General features: G+C 45.3%; 1 protein-coding gene across 5 annotated transcripts in view; it reads left to right on the top strand.

The window, feature by feature from the left end:
* Window positions 1-9003: 9003 nt before the first annotated feature.
* Rbm27 (RNA binding motif protein 27) overlaps window positions 9004-18129 on the top strand; it is a 65635-nt gene continuing 56509 nt past the window's right edge. For 4 of the 5 annotated variants that reach the window (XM_048331552.1, XM_048331554.1, XM_048331553.1 and 1 more), the window contains exons 1-2: window positions 9005-9132; window positions 9200-9316. In XM_048331552.1, the coding sequence (XP_048187509.1) occupies window positions 9258-9316 (59 nt within the window). In that variant the 5' untranslated portion in view covers window positions 9005-9132; window positions 9200-9257. Of the gene's footprint in view, window positions 9133-9199; window positions 9317-18129 lie in introns of all 5 variants that reach the window. The other variant, XM_048331555.1, reaches the window with a different exon arrangement.

The raw sequence follows: 18129 nt of genomic DNA, 5'->3' as shown, positions 1-18129 counted from the left end.
TTCCTGAATAATAAACATTTGGGGGGGGTGTTCTTTTTTGGTAAATGATCGAAGCAAAAGAACATAAGTATAGGGAGAAGAAAGAAAATTCCATCTAGGATGTAAAAGCTTAGCTGATCTTGGAGCCTGTCCGTGTGCAGCTTCTGGCCAAGTTCATGAATCAACAGAGGGAGGAGGCAGCAGGAACAGTCATGGGTCACGTCCACACGCGTGGCAGCCAGATGCCAGAGTCTGACGGAAGGCTCCATCCCATTCTATCTCTGTGACAAGCTCCCTCCACCCTCACGACCTCAGCGTCCTGGCGTGCAAACGGCAGAACACAGAAACACCTACCTACCTCTTCAGCTTACTGGGAGGATAAAATGAGCTATCCCAAGCCAGGGCCCGGCTCGCAGCAAGTGCTCAAGAAACAGTACACGGGCAAGCCAGTAAGAAAATGGAGACTTTCTGGAAGCCAGATTGGTAAATAAATTAAAGAGAAGTCTAATCTTATGAGGGGTAAAATTTTTGGAAACTTTCCGCTGCCTACATTTCTTCTGAAGTGGGAAGAGTTCCATTTCTCAGGAATTAGCAATCACTCACTGAGTCTCTGCGCCTCCAGACCCGCGATCTATACGCTGCAGCCTGCTATTGGGCCAGCATTCCACACAGCTCTGAAGGCTTTGTCATGAGTTCATATGTGCAGTGTGACATCTGAATCACCTGCTTGTAAGCCAGGGATGGTGGCTCATGCCCATAATCCCTGCACTGGAGAGGAAGAGGGAAAACGAAACAAACCTGGGTTTGAGCCCTAGACAGTAAAACCCCTGTCTCAAAAATAGCAATGGAAGTTATCTATTGCTACCTATAATATTACCATAAAACTTAGTGGCTTAAAACAATAAATTATGGGAGGCGTAGCACTGTTCAAAAGGAAGTGTATTCATTGCCTGACGTATACAACTGTAACCCTCTGTACTTCATCTTTACAATAAAATTTTAGAAATTATAAAGCAAAACAAAAAACCCAATAAATTATGTACTGTCTTCCCAAGTTTCAGTGGAGTGGGGGCTTGACGGGCTTAGCGGCTTTCATAAGACAGCACTCAGACACAGACCAAGTCTGAAGAAGAAGACAGTGTTACCCATCAGAAGCTTGCCAGAGCCAGGTGCTGGTGGCTCACACCTGTAGTCTCAGCTACTCGGGCAGCTGAGAGCTGAGGGTTTTGGTTCAAAGCCAGCACTGGCAGACAAATCTGAGTGACTCTTATCTCAAAACGGCAAGAAAGCTGGAAGTGGGCTGGCACCAGTGGCTCACACTTCATCCTAGCTACTCAGGAAGCTGAGATCTAATAAAGAGCCAGAAATGGGGCTGGGGCTCAAGTGGTAAAGGGGTAGTCTTTTCTTTTGAGTTGGGTTTTTTTTTTTTTTCTGTTTTTGGGTTTTTGGTTTGTTTTTTTTTTGCCAGTCCTGGGGCTTGAACTCAGGGCCTGAGCACTGTCCCTGGCTTCTTTTTGCTCAAGGCTAGCACTCTAACACTTGAGCCACAGCGCCACTTCCGGCTTTTTCTATATATGTGGTGCTGAGGAATCGAACCCAGGGCTTCATGTATACGAGGCAAGCACTCTTGCCACTCGGCCATATTCCCAGCCCCAAAGTAGTAGTCTTGAGCAAAATAAGCTCAGGGACAAAGCTCAGACCCTGAGTTCAAGCCCCAGGATCAGCACACACACACAAAAAGAAATGTAGAAGTGGAGCTGTGGATTGAGTGGTAGAGTGCCAACCTTGAGTGAAAAGACCGGCACACACACACACACACACACACACACACACTTCAAATAAAATCTTTTTTTAAATAAAATCCGAATAACAGAATAAAGTAGCATTCTTATTTAAGGCAAGAAAGCCCTTCATGATGTGGCCTTTGATCATTTCACCTATTACCATTTCCCTCCTGGCTCACAGTGACTGAACCCCTGGGCCTCCTGCCTTTCCTCAAGCTTACCAAGCCAGCTCCTGCCACAGGGCTTCAGCGTTTCCTGGAAAGCTTTTCTCTCAAACACACAGAGCCACTCTTGCCAACTCCAGAGCACTGATGAGTCTTTTTAACTTCGCTCTCGCTTTCTTTCTTCCACTTTGTCTTTGTCTTGTCATTATACAACAATATATTGTATAGCAGCTTGTCATCATTCTCTTCATGCTAAAAGAGAATTCCTAATTCCTTCATGGTTGTGTCCCCCAGGTCTATCACAGGGCTTTGCTTATGATAGCTTTTCAACCAATAGTTCTTGAGATAAAGTCTGAGCGCATGAACCTAGAGAGACTGATCCATGCAAAGACACATGGCGGAGAGCCTGGTGCCCAAGAAGGGTGACTTATTATTAGATGCTATGTCTGAAGCCCAAAGGATTGATTTGATCCAAAGAAGAAAAGGCAGCTCCCGTCCAACCTGAGAAAGATAACCAGAGAGAACTGCTCAGCCTACTCTTGTTGCTCTTTTGAGCTCCCTCAAAGATATCATTATTGAAGTAGAATAATATTATTCTACTAATATTATTCTACTCCTAATATTATTCTAGTCTGCAGAGATATCAGGCCTCAGCACCCACAGTGGTCCAGTTGGAACCCATAACGCGCATGGAGAAGAGGTCCCAGACTCCTCGTAACTATACACAGGGAAGCTGCTATATTTATTTATTTATTTATTGGTGCTGGTCCTGGGGCTTGAACTCAGGGCCTAGGCACTGTCCCTGAGCTTTTGTGCTCAAGGCTAGTGCTCTATGAGCCACAGCTCCACTTCTGGCTCTGGCTGTGTGTGTGTGTGTGTGTGTGTGTGTGTGTGTGTGTGTGTAACTGGAGGTAAGAGTCTCATGAACTTTCCTGCCACACATGTCTCTGAATCACAATTCTCAGATCTCGGCCTCCTGCGTAGCTCAGATTACAGGTGTGAGCCACTTGGGCACCTGGTTCAAACAGCTTTTTTCCCCCCTATCTTGAGGCTTGTACTCTGGTCATTGGTGCTGTCCCTAAGCTACTTTTGCTCAAGACTAGTACTCTACTACTTGAGCCAGAGTGCCACTTCTGGATTTTTCTGTGATTTAATTGGAAATAAGAGTCTCACAGACTGTCCTGCCCTGGCTTGGCTTCAAACTGCGATCCTCAGATCTCAGCCTCCTGAGCAGCTAGGATTATAGGTGTGAGTCACCACTGCCTGGCTTCAAATAGCTTTTTTAAAAAATTGACATCATTGTACAGTTGTATGTCACACTAAGAAATAATACAGAGCCGGCACTGGTGACTCATATCTGTTATTCCAGCTACTCAGGAGGCTGAGATCTGAGGATCATGGTTCAAAGCTAGTGGCTCAACAGGTAGTTCAGTAGCCTTGAGCTATAGAAATTCAGGGACAGTTCTCAGGCCCTGAGTTTGAGCCCCAGGACCTGCACAAAAGCCATAATATGACAAAGAATACATCTGTAAACTTACTCCAATTTCCACTAACAACAGCATTTTGAAAAACACTGGTATTATAGCCCAAATACTGACTTTGTTACAAACCACATCTAACCTCTCCACTGGCAACAGATCTAAGTTGCTATGTATGTGGCCTCAGTGTAATTCATTCAAGGGGTTACATATATCAATAGTTTATTTCTTTTGTAGCTGAGTAATATTCCATGTGTATATGTATCACGTTTGTTTTGCCATTCACCTGTTAAATCTGGACTGATTCCATTTTTTTGGCTACTACAAATAAAGCTGGTATAGGCATTTGTGTACAGGATTTGTCTATGAACATAAGGTTTCAGTACTCTGGGATAAATGCCCAGGAGTGCAATTTATGGGTCATATGGTAATTGCAGGTTTAGTTTTGTAAGAAGCCAAACTGTTCTTCAGAGAGGTTGCACCATTTTACGTTATGTTCATAGTAATCTATGAATGATCTGATTTTTCTGCATATACACTAGCATCCAATATTGTCATATACCTGTATATATGTACACTTTCAGTATTTCAATATTATAAATATTTGTTAAATCATTTACATATATAAATATTTATTAAAACATTTACATACACAAGAAAAAATGTAAACAATCTTTTATATTACAATTCTCCCAGGAAAACAAAGAGCACTTGCAGAATGAATGTATTTTTTTTCCCCAAGTTTAACTCATCATTTCTCTGTCAAATCACCTTGTCTTTGCAGAGCAAAGATTCCATGGGCTCTTATTAAAGTGACACATTTCTTAGCCAGATGAGCTGCCCCAAATGACACAGACTCAGAAGACTCTGACATTTTGATGGGAGTGCTGTTTAATTTGATAATCATCTGTGAATGTGCAGACAGGAGAGAGTCTGTAAACATGAGCTTTGTAGCTTGGAATTCTATCAAAGCTTAGTTTAATTGCAGGTAAGGGGAGGCACTGTTGTGTTTGTCAATTTCATAGGAAAAAAGAAAAGTGACTCTCAACCTCTCTTATTTATTGTACAACTGAGTAGGGGACAAGATGCTTTGCTGGCATGATCTACTCTCGTTCTGGAGGGCTTCTCCACCTCTGTCAACACTTGTATGAAAGCTTAATGTTGGTAGCTCTGGTTGAAGCCCTGCTACTCTCAAGCCAAGAAAGGAAATTTGGCTTGAATGAGGATGATTTAAATGCTGCTATTCTTGTAGTCATTCTCTTTTTAGTGACCCTTATTAATAATCTTTTTTTTTTCTTGTATAAACTGGCAGCTTTTCCCCCTGAAAATAAAAAGAAAACAAAGAACTCTAAATCAATCTTGGTTAAGTATTCACCTTAACTAAGGAAAGAGATATTATTTAAAATTAGTCTTTCTCACTGCTACCCAAGAACAGTGACTATGGGCTCCGTTCATATTCAATCAATGAATTTTGAAGGAACCGTGGAGTTTATATTTTAACATTTGCTAATAAGGTGATTTGGTGGCTGTCATGGGTGGCGAGCTCTGGAGTCTAACAAGCATAGTCCAGGCTGGATCCTTCCACTCATTCCCAAGACTTTTCTGGATGAAGTTTTCTTTCCATTATACCAGGGAACTGTGAGAGGGAGAGAGTGAACGGTGCACTGAAATATAGTTGCAGAAGGTGGGTCTAGAGTATGTGCTCTGATTATTCCCAATGCCCATCACACTACTAGGGTGGGAATGCTAAGAGGCCCAGCCTGCTGCCCCAAAGCTCAGTGCATAGAGATAACTTCACAGTTTTCTTCAAATGTTACCTCTGCCTCAGGGACAGTCTGGCGTGTGATCAGCCTCAGTGTGTATGTGGTATTGACGTACATATGTATCCACTGCAATCTGGGTAATTCAATGACCGCATGGCTGACGACAGTGCCTCATCCAGTCAGAGACTACAAGTGGGTTAATTCTATGTAGAAAATGCCTGCCAAGCGTGGAGCGGGTCTTTTTTTGTATCCCACTTCTATTTCTAAAAAAAATAACTGGTTATTTATTTTTGTGCCCATCCTAGGGCTTGGGTGCTGTCTCTGAACTTTAGTTCTCAAAGCTACCACTCTACCACTTGAGTCACAGCTCTACCTCCAGCTTTTGGGATGGTCAATGGGAGATAAGGGTCTCATGGACTTTTTTCTGCCTGGGCTAGCTTTGAGCCTCGATCCTCAGATCTCGCATCTTGAGCAGCTAGGATTGTTAGGTTTTTAAAGTAGGTAGCCGGTAAAGGAGAACGCCACATGGTATTCAGGCAGGAGAGAAAGTTTATTACCAAACTGCTGGCCTGTGGCCAAGATGATCCATGGCCGGAGAGAAGGGGGAGAGAGAGAGAGCGCCCGACCCCCCACCCAGCCCAGCCTTATATCTAGGGCAGGGGCAAGGGGTGTGGCCAGGTGGATTAGGATGTGACCTCAGGGAAAGGGGAGGTAACTGCCTCCAGGTCTGCAGGTTACCCAGGTAACTGGGTGGAGACTTAATGAGGTGGGGGCATCTACCTGGAGCCCTCAGGGAGAGGACCTAACAAGGATTACAGGCATGAGCCACTGGTGCTGGGTACTTTGAATGCTGCCTCTAGCCCTGCTCTTCCAATTAGTTTTTTTTTTTTTTTTTTTTTGGCAAGTCCTGGGGCTTGAACTCAGGCCTGAGCACTGTCCCTGGATTCTTTTTGCTCAAGGCTAGCACTCTGCCACTTGAGCCACAGTGCTACTTCTGGCCATTTTCTGTATATGCGGTGCTGGGGAATTGAACCCAGGGCCTCATATATATGAGGCAAGCACTCTTGCCACTAGGCCATATCCCCAGCCCTCTTCCGATTAGTTTTGAGATAAGGCCTTGTGAAGTTTTCTGTCCTGGTCGGCCTTGAACAACATCCTCTGGTCTCAGCACCCCTAGTAGCCAGGATTACAAGCATAAGCCACAGGCTTGCACAAAACAACTTTTTCATAGATGTTAATTAAGATACAGATTGCCACTCAATATCTGCATGTAAGCACTAGTCCTGATACCTATGGTTTTTTTTAGTTTTTTGTTTATGTGGTACTAAGGAATCGAACGCAGGGCCTCATGCATGCTAGACAAGCACTGTACCACTGAGCCACATTCCTAGCCCCTATCTACATTTATGTGTCCATGTGTCTACTTAATGCACTCAATTCACAGAATTCAATAAATTTGCCATAGAAAAAGTGGGAAATAGTCACAATCTCCACCCCCAAATTTCATTGCTATCAGCAGGGTTGTTCTTTCTCAGATGTTCTATAATGTGCATGGTTAAATGATAACCTGGTCATCAGGAGGTTGCTCTCTCATCACCTCTATGAAATGCATAATAGTATTTTAAAAGCACGTTTTCCTAAAAGAGTGTTTGACAGTGGTAAAAGGCAATTCCTGTTGTATTTCTTCTCGCTCTCTGTGGTGTGTGTGTGTGTGTGTGTGTGTGCTGTTATTGGCGCTTGAACTCAGTGCTCAAGGCTGGTGCTCTACCACTTGAGCCACAGCTTCTCTTCCAGCATTTTGGAGGTTAATTGAAGGTAAGAGAGTCTGAGGGACTTAAGCTGCCTTTGAACCTCAATCCTCAGATCTCAGCCTCTTGAATAGTTAGGATTACAGGAAATGAGCTGTTGGTGCCAGGTTCTGTTTTATTTCTGATATCGATTAACCTCACTCTTTAAATATATATCATTTGGTGGGTAATACTTCATGTCCTTTGTGGAGAGGAGTGAAAGGAAAATGGGGATTAGCGTGAAGGAAGGAGAGAGGAGGGGAGGGGAAAGAAGAGGCCACAGTTGGGTGTGAGGAAGTTCTGGCCGAGCTGTCAGAAGTGGATGCGCCTTTTGCTCCACCTGCAGCGCGTGGACCTGGGCAAAGCCATTTCATTTCCCTGGGCTTTGCGCGTGGACCTGGGCAAAGCCATTCATTTCCCTGGGCTTTGTGCGGAGACTGTGGGAGGGGTGCTGGTGAGGGTGGGGCATAGATGATTTATAAATGCATTTCTTTTTTATTACTGTATGAAAAAAAAGGTCCTCAAACGGCAGTCAGCAAACCAAACCCTGATGGCACCTGCTTGCGTACAACTGGGCGAGGTTACAATGTCGTTTATGTTTTTAAGTAGTTGGGGGAAAAGAAAATACTTCAGGATGTGACAAATTACGTACAGTTGCAAATGTCATATAGTATAAAATTTCCACATGAGTGTTACTTGGATACAGACACCGACAAGTGTCCGTGTTTGCCTGCTGCAGTTCATGGTCAGTTTCATGGCAAAGCTTTGCATGCCCAGTAGTTGCTACAAAGACTTCAAAGCCCTTAAAACCCCAAACCCTCCCTATCTGGCTGTTTGCGGGGGGGAAACCCTTGTCTCTCCCCTCTCCAGTTAGTGTGCACCTGCTTCGTCTTGGGTTGATCTCCTTCTTTTACGTGTGTGTTCTTCAAAGCGGTTTTCATATTGTTATTGCTAGGCTGCATAATTCAATGTTCAATTCCCTAAGTGGAGAGTGAACTCCTAGCACCTGGGGGGTGGGGGGATACTTAAAAGAGCTCGGCATTTGTTACTGAATAAAACATCCTAACACCAGCCACAAAGCCAAGGCAACTTTCACAAGAACACCCAGAAGGAACGCCTCACCTAGCGCAAACCCAAGTTTAGCCTATTTTGGTCGTTCCTAACTTTTCCTTACCATTATTATTATTTATTATTATTATTATTATTTTTAAATCCTTTGGATCCACATTCTCCCTGCCCAAACCAAGCTGGATAAAACAAAACCAAACAACAACAACAACAACACTGAAATGTAGATATGCAACGAAGAGTTCGTGTTTGTTTGTTTTTTTTAAGATGCATTCGTTTTCTTTCTGGGGATGGCATTTATGAGTACGACTGGGAGGGAGGGCTGACACGGCCTCGGCCTCCCCCCTACCCGCCCCCCCCCCCGGCCCCGTGCAGCCACGTTTAAAGAAATGTTAGCATCCTTCCTCAGGGCAGGGCTGTCAGCAGCATTCGGTGCTCACCCCCACCCCCACCCCCAAACCAACACACAACCTCCGGCGGGGGCCGCGCCGACGAGCGTGCAAAGGGGTGTGTGTGTGTGTGTGTTGCACACTTTGCAATGTGGCGAGCGCGGAGCTAAGTAAGGCACGTTGTGCTGCAGACCCGACTACAGCTGAGTCACTTGGGGACGCGCGAGCGCGGTTTCCGGGAAAACCCCGGAGGAAGGAACCCGGGAGAGGGGCTCGCCGGGTTCTCCGCCCCCCCCCCCCCCACAGACAGACAGACACCCCCGGCCGGCCGACGGCGTGGTCCCGGCGAGGCGCCGCCGCGGCCCCTTTAAGAGGCTCCGCACCTTCCCTTCCCAGATACCATCTTGCACCAGGAGTTCACTCCAGCTCTCCACCTACCTTGCTAAGGTCCCGCCTCCCTCCCGGGGCACGGCCCGGCCGGCGGGGCGAGCGAGCGTCGCCATTGGCTGTGCGCGCACGGCCCTCTCGCCCCGATTGGCCGCCGCGCCCGCCGCTCGGCGCCACCTCCCGCCCACCCCGTAGCCCGTGGGCTAGGTTGAGTGAGGGCTCCCGGGTTAGTTCCTGTTAGGCCCCGGCCCGGGGAGTAGGTTCAAGTCTCGCAGGATGCCGGGTGGTGGGCCCGGGCGCCGGGAGCCGTGAGGGGAGCGAGCGGCGGCGGCGGCGGCGGCGGCGGCGAGGGCGCGGGCGGGCGGCGGCGCACGGCGGCGGCGGCGGCGGCGGCGGCGAGGGCGGCGAGGGCGGCGGGCCCGCGGCGGAGCGGCGGCCGAGCCCGCCTTCCCCGCACCATGCTCATAGAGGATGTGGATGCCCTCAAGTCCTGGCTGGCCAAGTTGCTGGAGCCGATGTGAGTGAGCGCGGCCGCGCCCGCCCGGGGCCCGCCCGGGACGCCCGGCGGGGCGGGGGGGGGGACGGAGGGGGGGCCGGGCCCGGGCGGCGCCGCGAACGTGGGCGTTGGGGTCGCGGGCCCGTGGGGGAGGGGCGGCGGCGGCGGCGGCGGCGGCGGGAGGTCCCGGGGTGCCCGCCCCGCCGTGGGCCGGGGAGGGAGGGAGGGAGGGAGGGGGGAGGAGGGAGGGCCCGGGCCGCGGCGGCGCCCTGAGGAGCGGAGCGGTGCCCGGGCGCCCCGGAGCGCGGACGCGCGGACGCCCGGGGAGTTTTAAACGGCGCCGTCGGGGGGGGGGGGGGAGGACGGACACACGGCTTCCATCCCGTGCTGGAGTGGAGGGAGGAGGGGGGAATATCGGGGTCCCCCGAGGACACCCCCCCTCACCCCGGATCGGAAGGTGCGCGGGTCCCCGGGAGGTGCTTCCCGGGGTGTTGGTGGGGGGAACCCCGGGATCTCGGATACTCCCCCCCCGCGGGGAGGTGGTGCTGGTGGCCAGGGGGAGGTGAGCGCTCAGGTTTGAGGGGTACGCCCGCCGCCCCCGGGGGCTGTGGGTGAGTCGGGGTCTTGCAGAAGGTGAGAGGACAGCTGAAGATAAATGGGGGGGGCGTGGGGGGTGCAGGACGATGGTTGAGGGGGCCGAGAGCACCCAGAGAGAGGTCCGCACGTCTCGGACACCTTTGGGGGGGGGGTGGGTGATGTTAGGGCAGTGCGTGGAAACGGTACCCCAGGCTCGGAAGGGGTGGGAGAGGTACTGCTGCCTCTTTCTTCTTGTTTGCTGACTATGTGAGGAAGTGAGGTTTTGTGGGGAGTATTTGTTTGGGGGTGGAGGGGGCAACTTCAGGGTAGACCCAGACCCTGGGAACAGCCTCCTGGGGGAGGCACGGTGCGGGCAATGGAAGGGAAAGGATCATTTCCTGCCCCTTCATTTCTGCCTCTCGTGGAACCTCTTATTAAAGTTAAGGGTTTTCTGCCTGAGTAAAAAGGGAAGGTTTTGATGCATTCCATCAGGTTAGACCAGGTTGTGCGAGAGGAGCAATGGAGGGGTTCGAAGCATTGAAGCAGCTTTGGGAGGCGGGGAGGTATCAAGTTGGGGCTGCTGGGGGACAGTGGCAAGCGACTAGGACTTGTCTGTTGAGCTATTATACTGTGTTCTTGATAGCAAAGCTAGTTAACTTTCTCTCTCTCTCTCTCTCTCTCTCTCTCTCTCTCTCTCTCTCTCTCTCTCTCTCTCTCTCTCTCTCTCTCCCCCCCTTTGGTTTCTTGTGATGGGAAGGTAGGTAACATCTAGGAAGAGAGTCATCTAGTCCAGTGTTGCTCGTTTTTGTGAAGGCAGCATGGGCCTCGGAAGAATGGTATCCTCTCAAGTGGTATTTGTATCCTGAGGATGAGAAGTGCCATGAATAGAACATAGGAATAAATGAGTAAATGTACAATAAGGGTATCTGACATTCAGACCTGATCCACTCAGGGTGAAAACGACTCTTAGACGCTTGGAAGCTCTGTACAAGAATATAGGCCTCTGCTGGGCGCCGGTGGCCCACACCTGTAATCCTAGCTACTCAGGAGGTTGAGGTCTGAGGATCACGGTTCACAGCCAGCTCAGGTAGAAAAACTCGGTGAGACTCTTATCTCCAAGTAACCACCAGAAAACTGGAAGTGGTGCTGTGGCTCAAAGTGGTAAAGCCTTGAGCTGAAGAACTCAGGGACAGTCAGTGCCCAGGCCCAGAGTTCAAGCCCCATGACCGACTTAGGGAAAAAAAAAAGAATATGGGTCTCTTGAATGCTTATCTTATTTTTTCTATAATAAAAAGTTTTGAGACACCAAATAAGTTGTGGTCTACAACTTAGAAAGAGAGATAGAGTTAGTGAAATTGACCATGTGTAGAAAAGGCAGAATAAAGAAGTATACCTGTATATTTTAAAAATTAGTTACCTTATTAGTTATATATGTTATTGCATTTAAAAAAAATCTATTTTGAACACTTTCTGTTGCCTTCCTTTTCCCTTTCTTGTGGTGCTGGGGAAAGAACTTAGGACATTTTGCATGCTAGGCAAGTGCTTTACCACTATTTATAAATATATGTGTATATATAATACTTTATATATGCACATTTCATACACTATATGTACATATACTTTTTTATTTTTAAATCTTCCATGTAAGCTCTGATTATGTTCATTAGTAGATGTCCTTTTAAGGGATTCAGTGTATAATTTAGTTTGATAATTTAGATTATCATCTTCACTAAGTTTTTTGGCTGAATTAGTAAGTGTTATTTTGTAATTTTCATGAATAAAAATTACTTTCTCATTTCTTTTCTTTTTTTGGTGCCAGTGCTGGGGCTTGAACTCAGGGCCTTGTTGGTGTCCCTGTACTTTTGTGCTCTAGCCTTGACACAGCTCCACTTGGGTGCTGTTTGATGGGTAATTGGAGGTAAGAGTCTCATGGACTTTCCTGTCCAGGCTGGCTTCAAACCGTGATCCTCAGATGTCAGCTTCCTGAGTAGCTAGGAATACAGGTGTGAGCCACCAGCATCAGGTTTGCCTTCGCTTCTCCTCTCCTCTTCTCTTCTGTTCTCCCCTCCCCTCCCTTTTTCCCTCTCTTCACTTCTCCCTTCTTCTCCTCTCTTCTGTGGTACTAGGTACTCAGAAACTTTGTGCTTAATGGGCTTGCTACTTGATTGATCCATACCTCCAGCAAGCTTTTTGCTGGTTTAATTGGAGATAGAGACTCATACTTTTCTACCTGATCTTCCTTCCAGCAGGTCTTAGCCTCCCACATAGCTAAGATTGCAGGCGAGATCCATTGGCTCCCAGCAAAACTTACACTTAAAAATTATCACGTGGCTGGGCCTTTGTGGTTCATGCTTGTAGTCCTAGCTGCTCAGGAGTCTGAAATCTGAGGATAACGACAAAGCCAGCTCAGGCAGGAAAGTTTGTGAGACTCTTTATTTCCTATTAATCACCAAAAAGCTGGAAGGGGAAGTAAAAAGTTCAGGGACAGTTCCCAGACCCCGAGTTCAAGCCCAGGACTAGCAAAAAGAAAAAAGATGACTTGAACTTCCTTTCTCTATTTAAGTTATATGTTCAACTTAAAGCACATGTCATTCTTTTTTCTCTTCTTCTTCCTTAAAACATTGTTTCTGCTTTTTTTTTTTTTTTTTTTGCCAGTCCTGGGGCTTGAACTCAGGGCCTGAGCGCTGTCCCTGGCTTCTTTTTGCTCAAGGCTAGCACTCTATCACTTGAGTCACAGTGCCACTTCTGGCCTTTTCTATATATATATGGTGCTGAGGAATTGAACCCAGGGCTTTATGTATACAAGGCGAGTACTTTACCACTAGGCCATATTCCCAGCCCTAAAACATTTTTTTGTTACTCATTTGAAGTTAAATTTTTTTTTTTTCAGACCTGGGCTGGGGTGTAGCTCAGTGGTATAGTGCTTACCTAGCATATAAAAGACCCTGGGTTTATTCTTAAGCACATCCAAGTATATGTAATGAATAAAAGTAGGGAGTTGAAATTGCTTAGAGTACAGCAACGTAGGTGGCTTTCTAAGAAGTAAGAAATAAAAAATGCTTTGAAAAGTTCTCATTTAAGTATTAGTTTTGGAGGGAGATGTTAGTAAATACTAAATGCAAACCTCATGTATATTTTCATTCTTGCTATGTTGTCATGGGAGATTAGTTTTGTTTAGATACCCTAAAATGTAATAACTGATATGCTGAATTAGATTGTTTGTAAATTACATTTTTTCATATTTCAGATTCAAGAAAAATTTTATGGCAGATTGACTTGTTGGTACAACATAGCATTTCAGAGCAGTTGTGAAAGGCTTCCAGATAACGTGGTTGCAGTGGCTAGGTTGGAATCAAACTATGGCTGAGCACATGGTTTCCTTATTTGGCTTAACTTAGAGTTAAGCTTCCCATTTTTAGGGATTTATTTAATGCATGTTACATCTTGTCACTGGTAAAAACAAAGGCATGTAATAGGAGTAATATATTAACCAACCGTTTGTGTGTGATTATTCCCGTTAGAGAAGTTACGAAAGTCATGTGCTATTAGAACTTATTTATTAGTGTCTGTTCTGATTGTAGATATGGAAAGTATCAAGTATTCTTTTTTTTTTTATAAAGTTTTTTTTTAAATTCATTTCTTTATTGTCAAAGTGATGTACAGAGGGGTTACAGTTTCACATGTAAAGTAGTGCATACATTTCTTTTTTCTTTGCCAGTCCTGGGCTTGGACTCAGGGCCTGAGCACTGTCCCTGGCTTCTTTTTGCTCAAGGCTAGCACTCTGACAGTTGAGCCACAGCGCCCCTTCTGGCCATTTTCTGTATATGTGGTGCTGAGGAATCGAACCCAGGGCTTCATGTATACGAGGCAAGCACTCTTGCCACTAGGCCATAGTCCCAGCCCCTCAAGTATTCTTTACAAAAGGAAAGACAGTAAGGAGTCTAGAACCAACAACCCTTTTCCTTCCTGTTTTAGATAGTTAGGAAAAGACCATTACCACCATTTTTGTTGGCAGTGTAGTAAAAGGGAGGGAAACCATGTCTTGGTTAAAAAGTGTACATCTCTGCTCCTTAGAGGTTGCATGAACAGACTAGACTAACTGATCTTGTTTGGCACCTTCATCTTTGTCCATTTTCAAAGAATCCTGGACACCGGAGTTAGACTATGCAGGAAGGATGTGATATTTGGAGATGTGCTTTCATTCTCTCAGAAATGACTGCCCATTTTAAGTGTACAAACCACTTTAAAGATAAGGTTTTAAGTACATGCAGGAGATCGATGAATGAGGAAATTTCTGTAAAGTTAAGGGAAAAAAGTATCAGACCTGCGTTGCTACCAAAGCATATTGTATTTAGTGAGGATATATATTTTTGCTTTTAGCGGTGCTGGGATTCAAACCCAGGGTCTGGTTCATGTCACCACTGAGTTATATCCTCAGCCCTTTAATGGGAAATTAAAATATGTGTGTTTATGCATACATACACATATGCATATATAAAATCAACATTTCCATTTCCTGCTGCTTTTTTGGCTTATCAAGTTGTGTGTCCCTCCCCCCCCCCAAACTGTGGTTTGAACTTGGTGCCTCTCACTTGCTCAGTTTGCTTAGCTGGCGCTCTACATCTTGAGCCATACCTCCATGTCCAGCACTTTTCTGGTTAATTGGAGGTGGTGTCGTTCAGACTTTTTTGCCTGGGCTGGCTTTGAACCACAGTCCTCTGGATCTCAGCCTCCTGGATAACTAGGATTATAAGATTATAGGCATGAGCCATTGGCCCCTGGATCAGGATCTGTCTGCAGACTTGACTGGATTGGAACTACATAAGTAGTCAAAGCTAGCCTCAAATTCTGATCCTCCTGAGTGCCGGGAACAAGTGTCTGCCATCGATCTATTTCTATGTGTATGTGAATCAGAGCATTCGTTTCTAGTTCCATAGCTATCTCTGATTCCATGTATGGTTTTGGAGAGATTGTCTAACCTTTCTTAAAAAAAAAAGAACTACATTAGCCTTTTACCTACCTTGTAAATACACGATGTTAAAAGATGCAGACTATTAAAAGTGCTTTGTATTCCTCTGTACCATACATTTTTAACATGAAAATACATTCAACACTGCAGAAGTAATTGACTTAGTAATGTTAAGCACCACTGACGTTTAAAAGTCGTTAGTCAAACTGGGAACCAGTGGCTCATACTTATAATCCAGTAATCCTAGCTTCTCAGGAGAAATCTGAAGATCTTGGTTTGAAGCCAATCCTAGATAGCCAGATCTGACTTATCACCATTTCACCAGCAAAAGGTGGATGTGTGGCTCAAGGAGTACCAGCTGTGCACGAAAAAGCCAAGCAAAAGGCCTTGAGTTCAAACCCTAGTACTGCCAGTACGTTTGTCAGGCTACTAGTCCCATAAACAGGAACAGGAATTAGAGTGAGTGTCATAATCTTGGACATTTCTGTTCATTCTGGCCATATTCCGGTCTTTTAAAAAATGCAGTAGATTGAATTTGTTGCCAGCTTGAAGTATTATGGAAAAGGAAGCAAAAGGGCCCACAGATTAGGATTACTTTTCTGGTTCATAGGTGGACATGGCAAGTATACTTTGGTTAAACTCTACAATTTACACACTGCTGTAGGTTGACAATCCTTATCAAGTTAAGCTCTGGCTAGTAATCTCTATAGCTGTACAAATGGGAGGAAAAATAATCCCACTAGCAGCAGTTGTTGGAAGTGATCTCCTGATAAATAAGGTACTAGGATTAAATGATTATTTTGGAGCTACATTCTTTGGGTTTAGAAATACTGATAAATTTCTAAAGTGTACCAGTGCACTAATTCTTCAGAGAATTAGTGTGCCTGTATGGTGAATGCCTTGGGACTTGTTTAAGGACACCATTCACTGCTTAATAGAACAGGACTTGCTTTGGCAAATTTTAGTCTACTAAGTTAAAAGCTGCCTTTTCTTCTTTGTGCCAGTACTGGGGCTTGAACTTAGGGCCTTGGCACTGCTCCTTAATTTCTTTTCACTCCAGACTGGTGCTCTGCAGCCCCACCTTGGCCTCTTGGTGGTTAAGTAGAGGTAAGAGTGTCAAGGACTTTCCTGCCCGGTCTGACCTTGCGTGCAGCCCTCAGATCTGTCCCCTGAGTAGCTAGAATTACAGGTATGAGCCTCTGGTGCTCTGCGCATATTCGTTCTTCACTCCTTACTCAGTCTCTTAAATATGTTTGATTTCATTCTTTCTGGCCCAATAAATAAAGGCTGGAAGAGTCTTCTCTCATTTTCCCACAATATCCTAACTTACGTATTAATGTCTTTTTTAAGTCATTTGTTACGGTACCAGGGCTTGAACTCATGGCCTTGCACTGTCCCTTGGCTGATATTCTACTACTTGAGCCATGCTTCTAGTTCATCAACTTACTGGTTAATTGGATGTAGACAGTCTCTCAGACTTTTCTGCCACTGCTGGCTGCACATCGATATCCTCAGATCTTAGCTTTCTGAGTAGCTAGGATTACAGGCCTGATCCCCTAGCCCATTTATTATTTTATACTATAATTATTTAAATATCCATTTCTTGGTCATATGCTCGAAGTAATTCTATCACCAAACAAGATAGATGGCACTTAACTAATAGTAAATATTTAAATGAATGATTATCCTCATGTCTATTTAGATTGGTTGACAATTAGAGAGCTTGGGCTGGGAATACAGGCCAGTGATACAGTGCTTGCCCTGCATTCAAAGTGCCCTGAGTTTGATTCCCAGCAGCACAAAGAAAAAGAGGAAGTGTGTGTGTGTGTGTGTGTGTGAGAGAGAGAGCGAGAGAGAGAGAGAAACCTAGGGCTTGAATTCAGGGCCTGAGCACTGTCTCTGAGCTTTTGTAAGCCCAAGGCTAGTGCTCGTACCACTTGAGCCACAGTTCTACTTCTAGTGTTTGGTCATTAAGAGTCTCATGGGCAAGGCACTCATGTCTGTAATACTAGGAGGTGGAGATCTAAGGATAGTGGTTCTAAGCCAGTCGGGGCAGAAAAGTCTGTAACACTCTTATCTCCAATTAACCACCAGAAAATCAGAAGTGGTGCTGTAGCTCAAAGTGGTAGAATGCTAATCTTGAGCAGAAGAGCTCAGGGACAGCGTCTAGGCCTGAGTTTAAGCCCCATAACCCCCCCACACACACCTCCCCCCCACCATAAAAAAAGTCTGCAGACTTTCCTGACCCATTTGGCTTCGAACTGGGATCGTCAGATCTCAGCCTTCTTAGTAGCTAGGGTTACAAGCACGAGCCACTAGTGCTCAACAGAGTTTTTGTTTTGATAGTTTATTTGTGTATAAGTTTAGATGGTCCAAATATCTAAGGAGATGTGGTTGCATGCAAATCTTTTTTGCCCCCAAACATATTCCTTCCATATTCCTGTTCTTTCATGAGAGCCCCTAATTAACTAACAGTGAGATGAAAGTGAGTATTGGTGTCCCCCGGATTTGTATGCTGGTAATTCCCAATGTGAGTGTTAAGAGACAGGGCCTTTATTATTGCTTTACAGAAAAAGAATATATAGAGGGAAAAGCACATTATTTGTGGATACTTATTTAGTTTCTCTTTAGTATGTGAACTTTTATGTATTTGTTAGCAGACCCACTACAACATTTTCTATCTTGATTTCTCTGAGATTGTATCAGAAGCATTTTTATATTTGTACATTGCTTTATACCTATCAGTTTGAATGCCTAGGATTTCATAAACATCCAATAATAAGTGTGGTTCCCTTAACTGTACATTCTCTGTTAGAAGTGACACTGTTTTAATATAACGAGTATGTATTTTGTGAGTGTCTCCATCTTCTGTATTTACCTTTGTTTCCTAAGTCTACTCCTCATAAATGAAATTAGTGGTCAAACGATATGGATCTATTTTTTCTTGTTTTTGAATATGGACATTTTTTCTTTTTCTTTGGTGGTGCTAGGGATCAACCCAGGGCCTTATGCATGCTAGTAGTGAATATGAACATTTTTAATGGCTGTTGATAAACATTAGAATCAGGAGATATTTTTCCTCCCTGTGACTCAGTCACACATTTATTAGTTGCCTTCTGAAATAAAAATCACATTAACATAAGGCTTAAAGTTAGGTCCATATTCAGAAAGACACACATTTTTCTTTGAACAGAAAAAGTCTAAGTAAGCATTTTTCCTAAAACCAATAACTAAAATAGCTTTTTAGTAGTATTTCTTGGCTTGGGGTCAAAGGTTAGGGTCTTTACCC

This window comes from Perognathus longimembris, chromosome 22 (genome assembly GCF_023159225.1).
Source record: "Perognathus longimembris pacificus isolate PPM17 chromosome 22, ASM2315922v1, whole genome shotgun sequence".
Classification (NCBI taxonomy): Eukaryota; Metazoa; Chordata; class Mammalia; order Rodentia; family Heteromyidae; genus Perognathus; species Perognathus longimembris.
The sequence above is the reverse complement of the archived record's forward strand: the minus strand, read 5'-3'. Positions and strand labels throughout refer to the sequence as shown.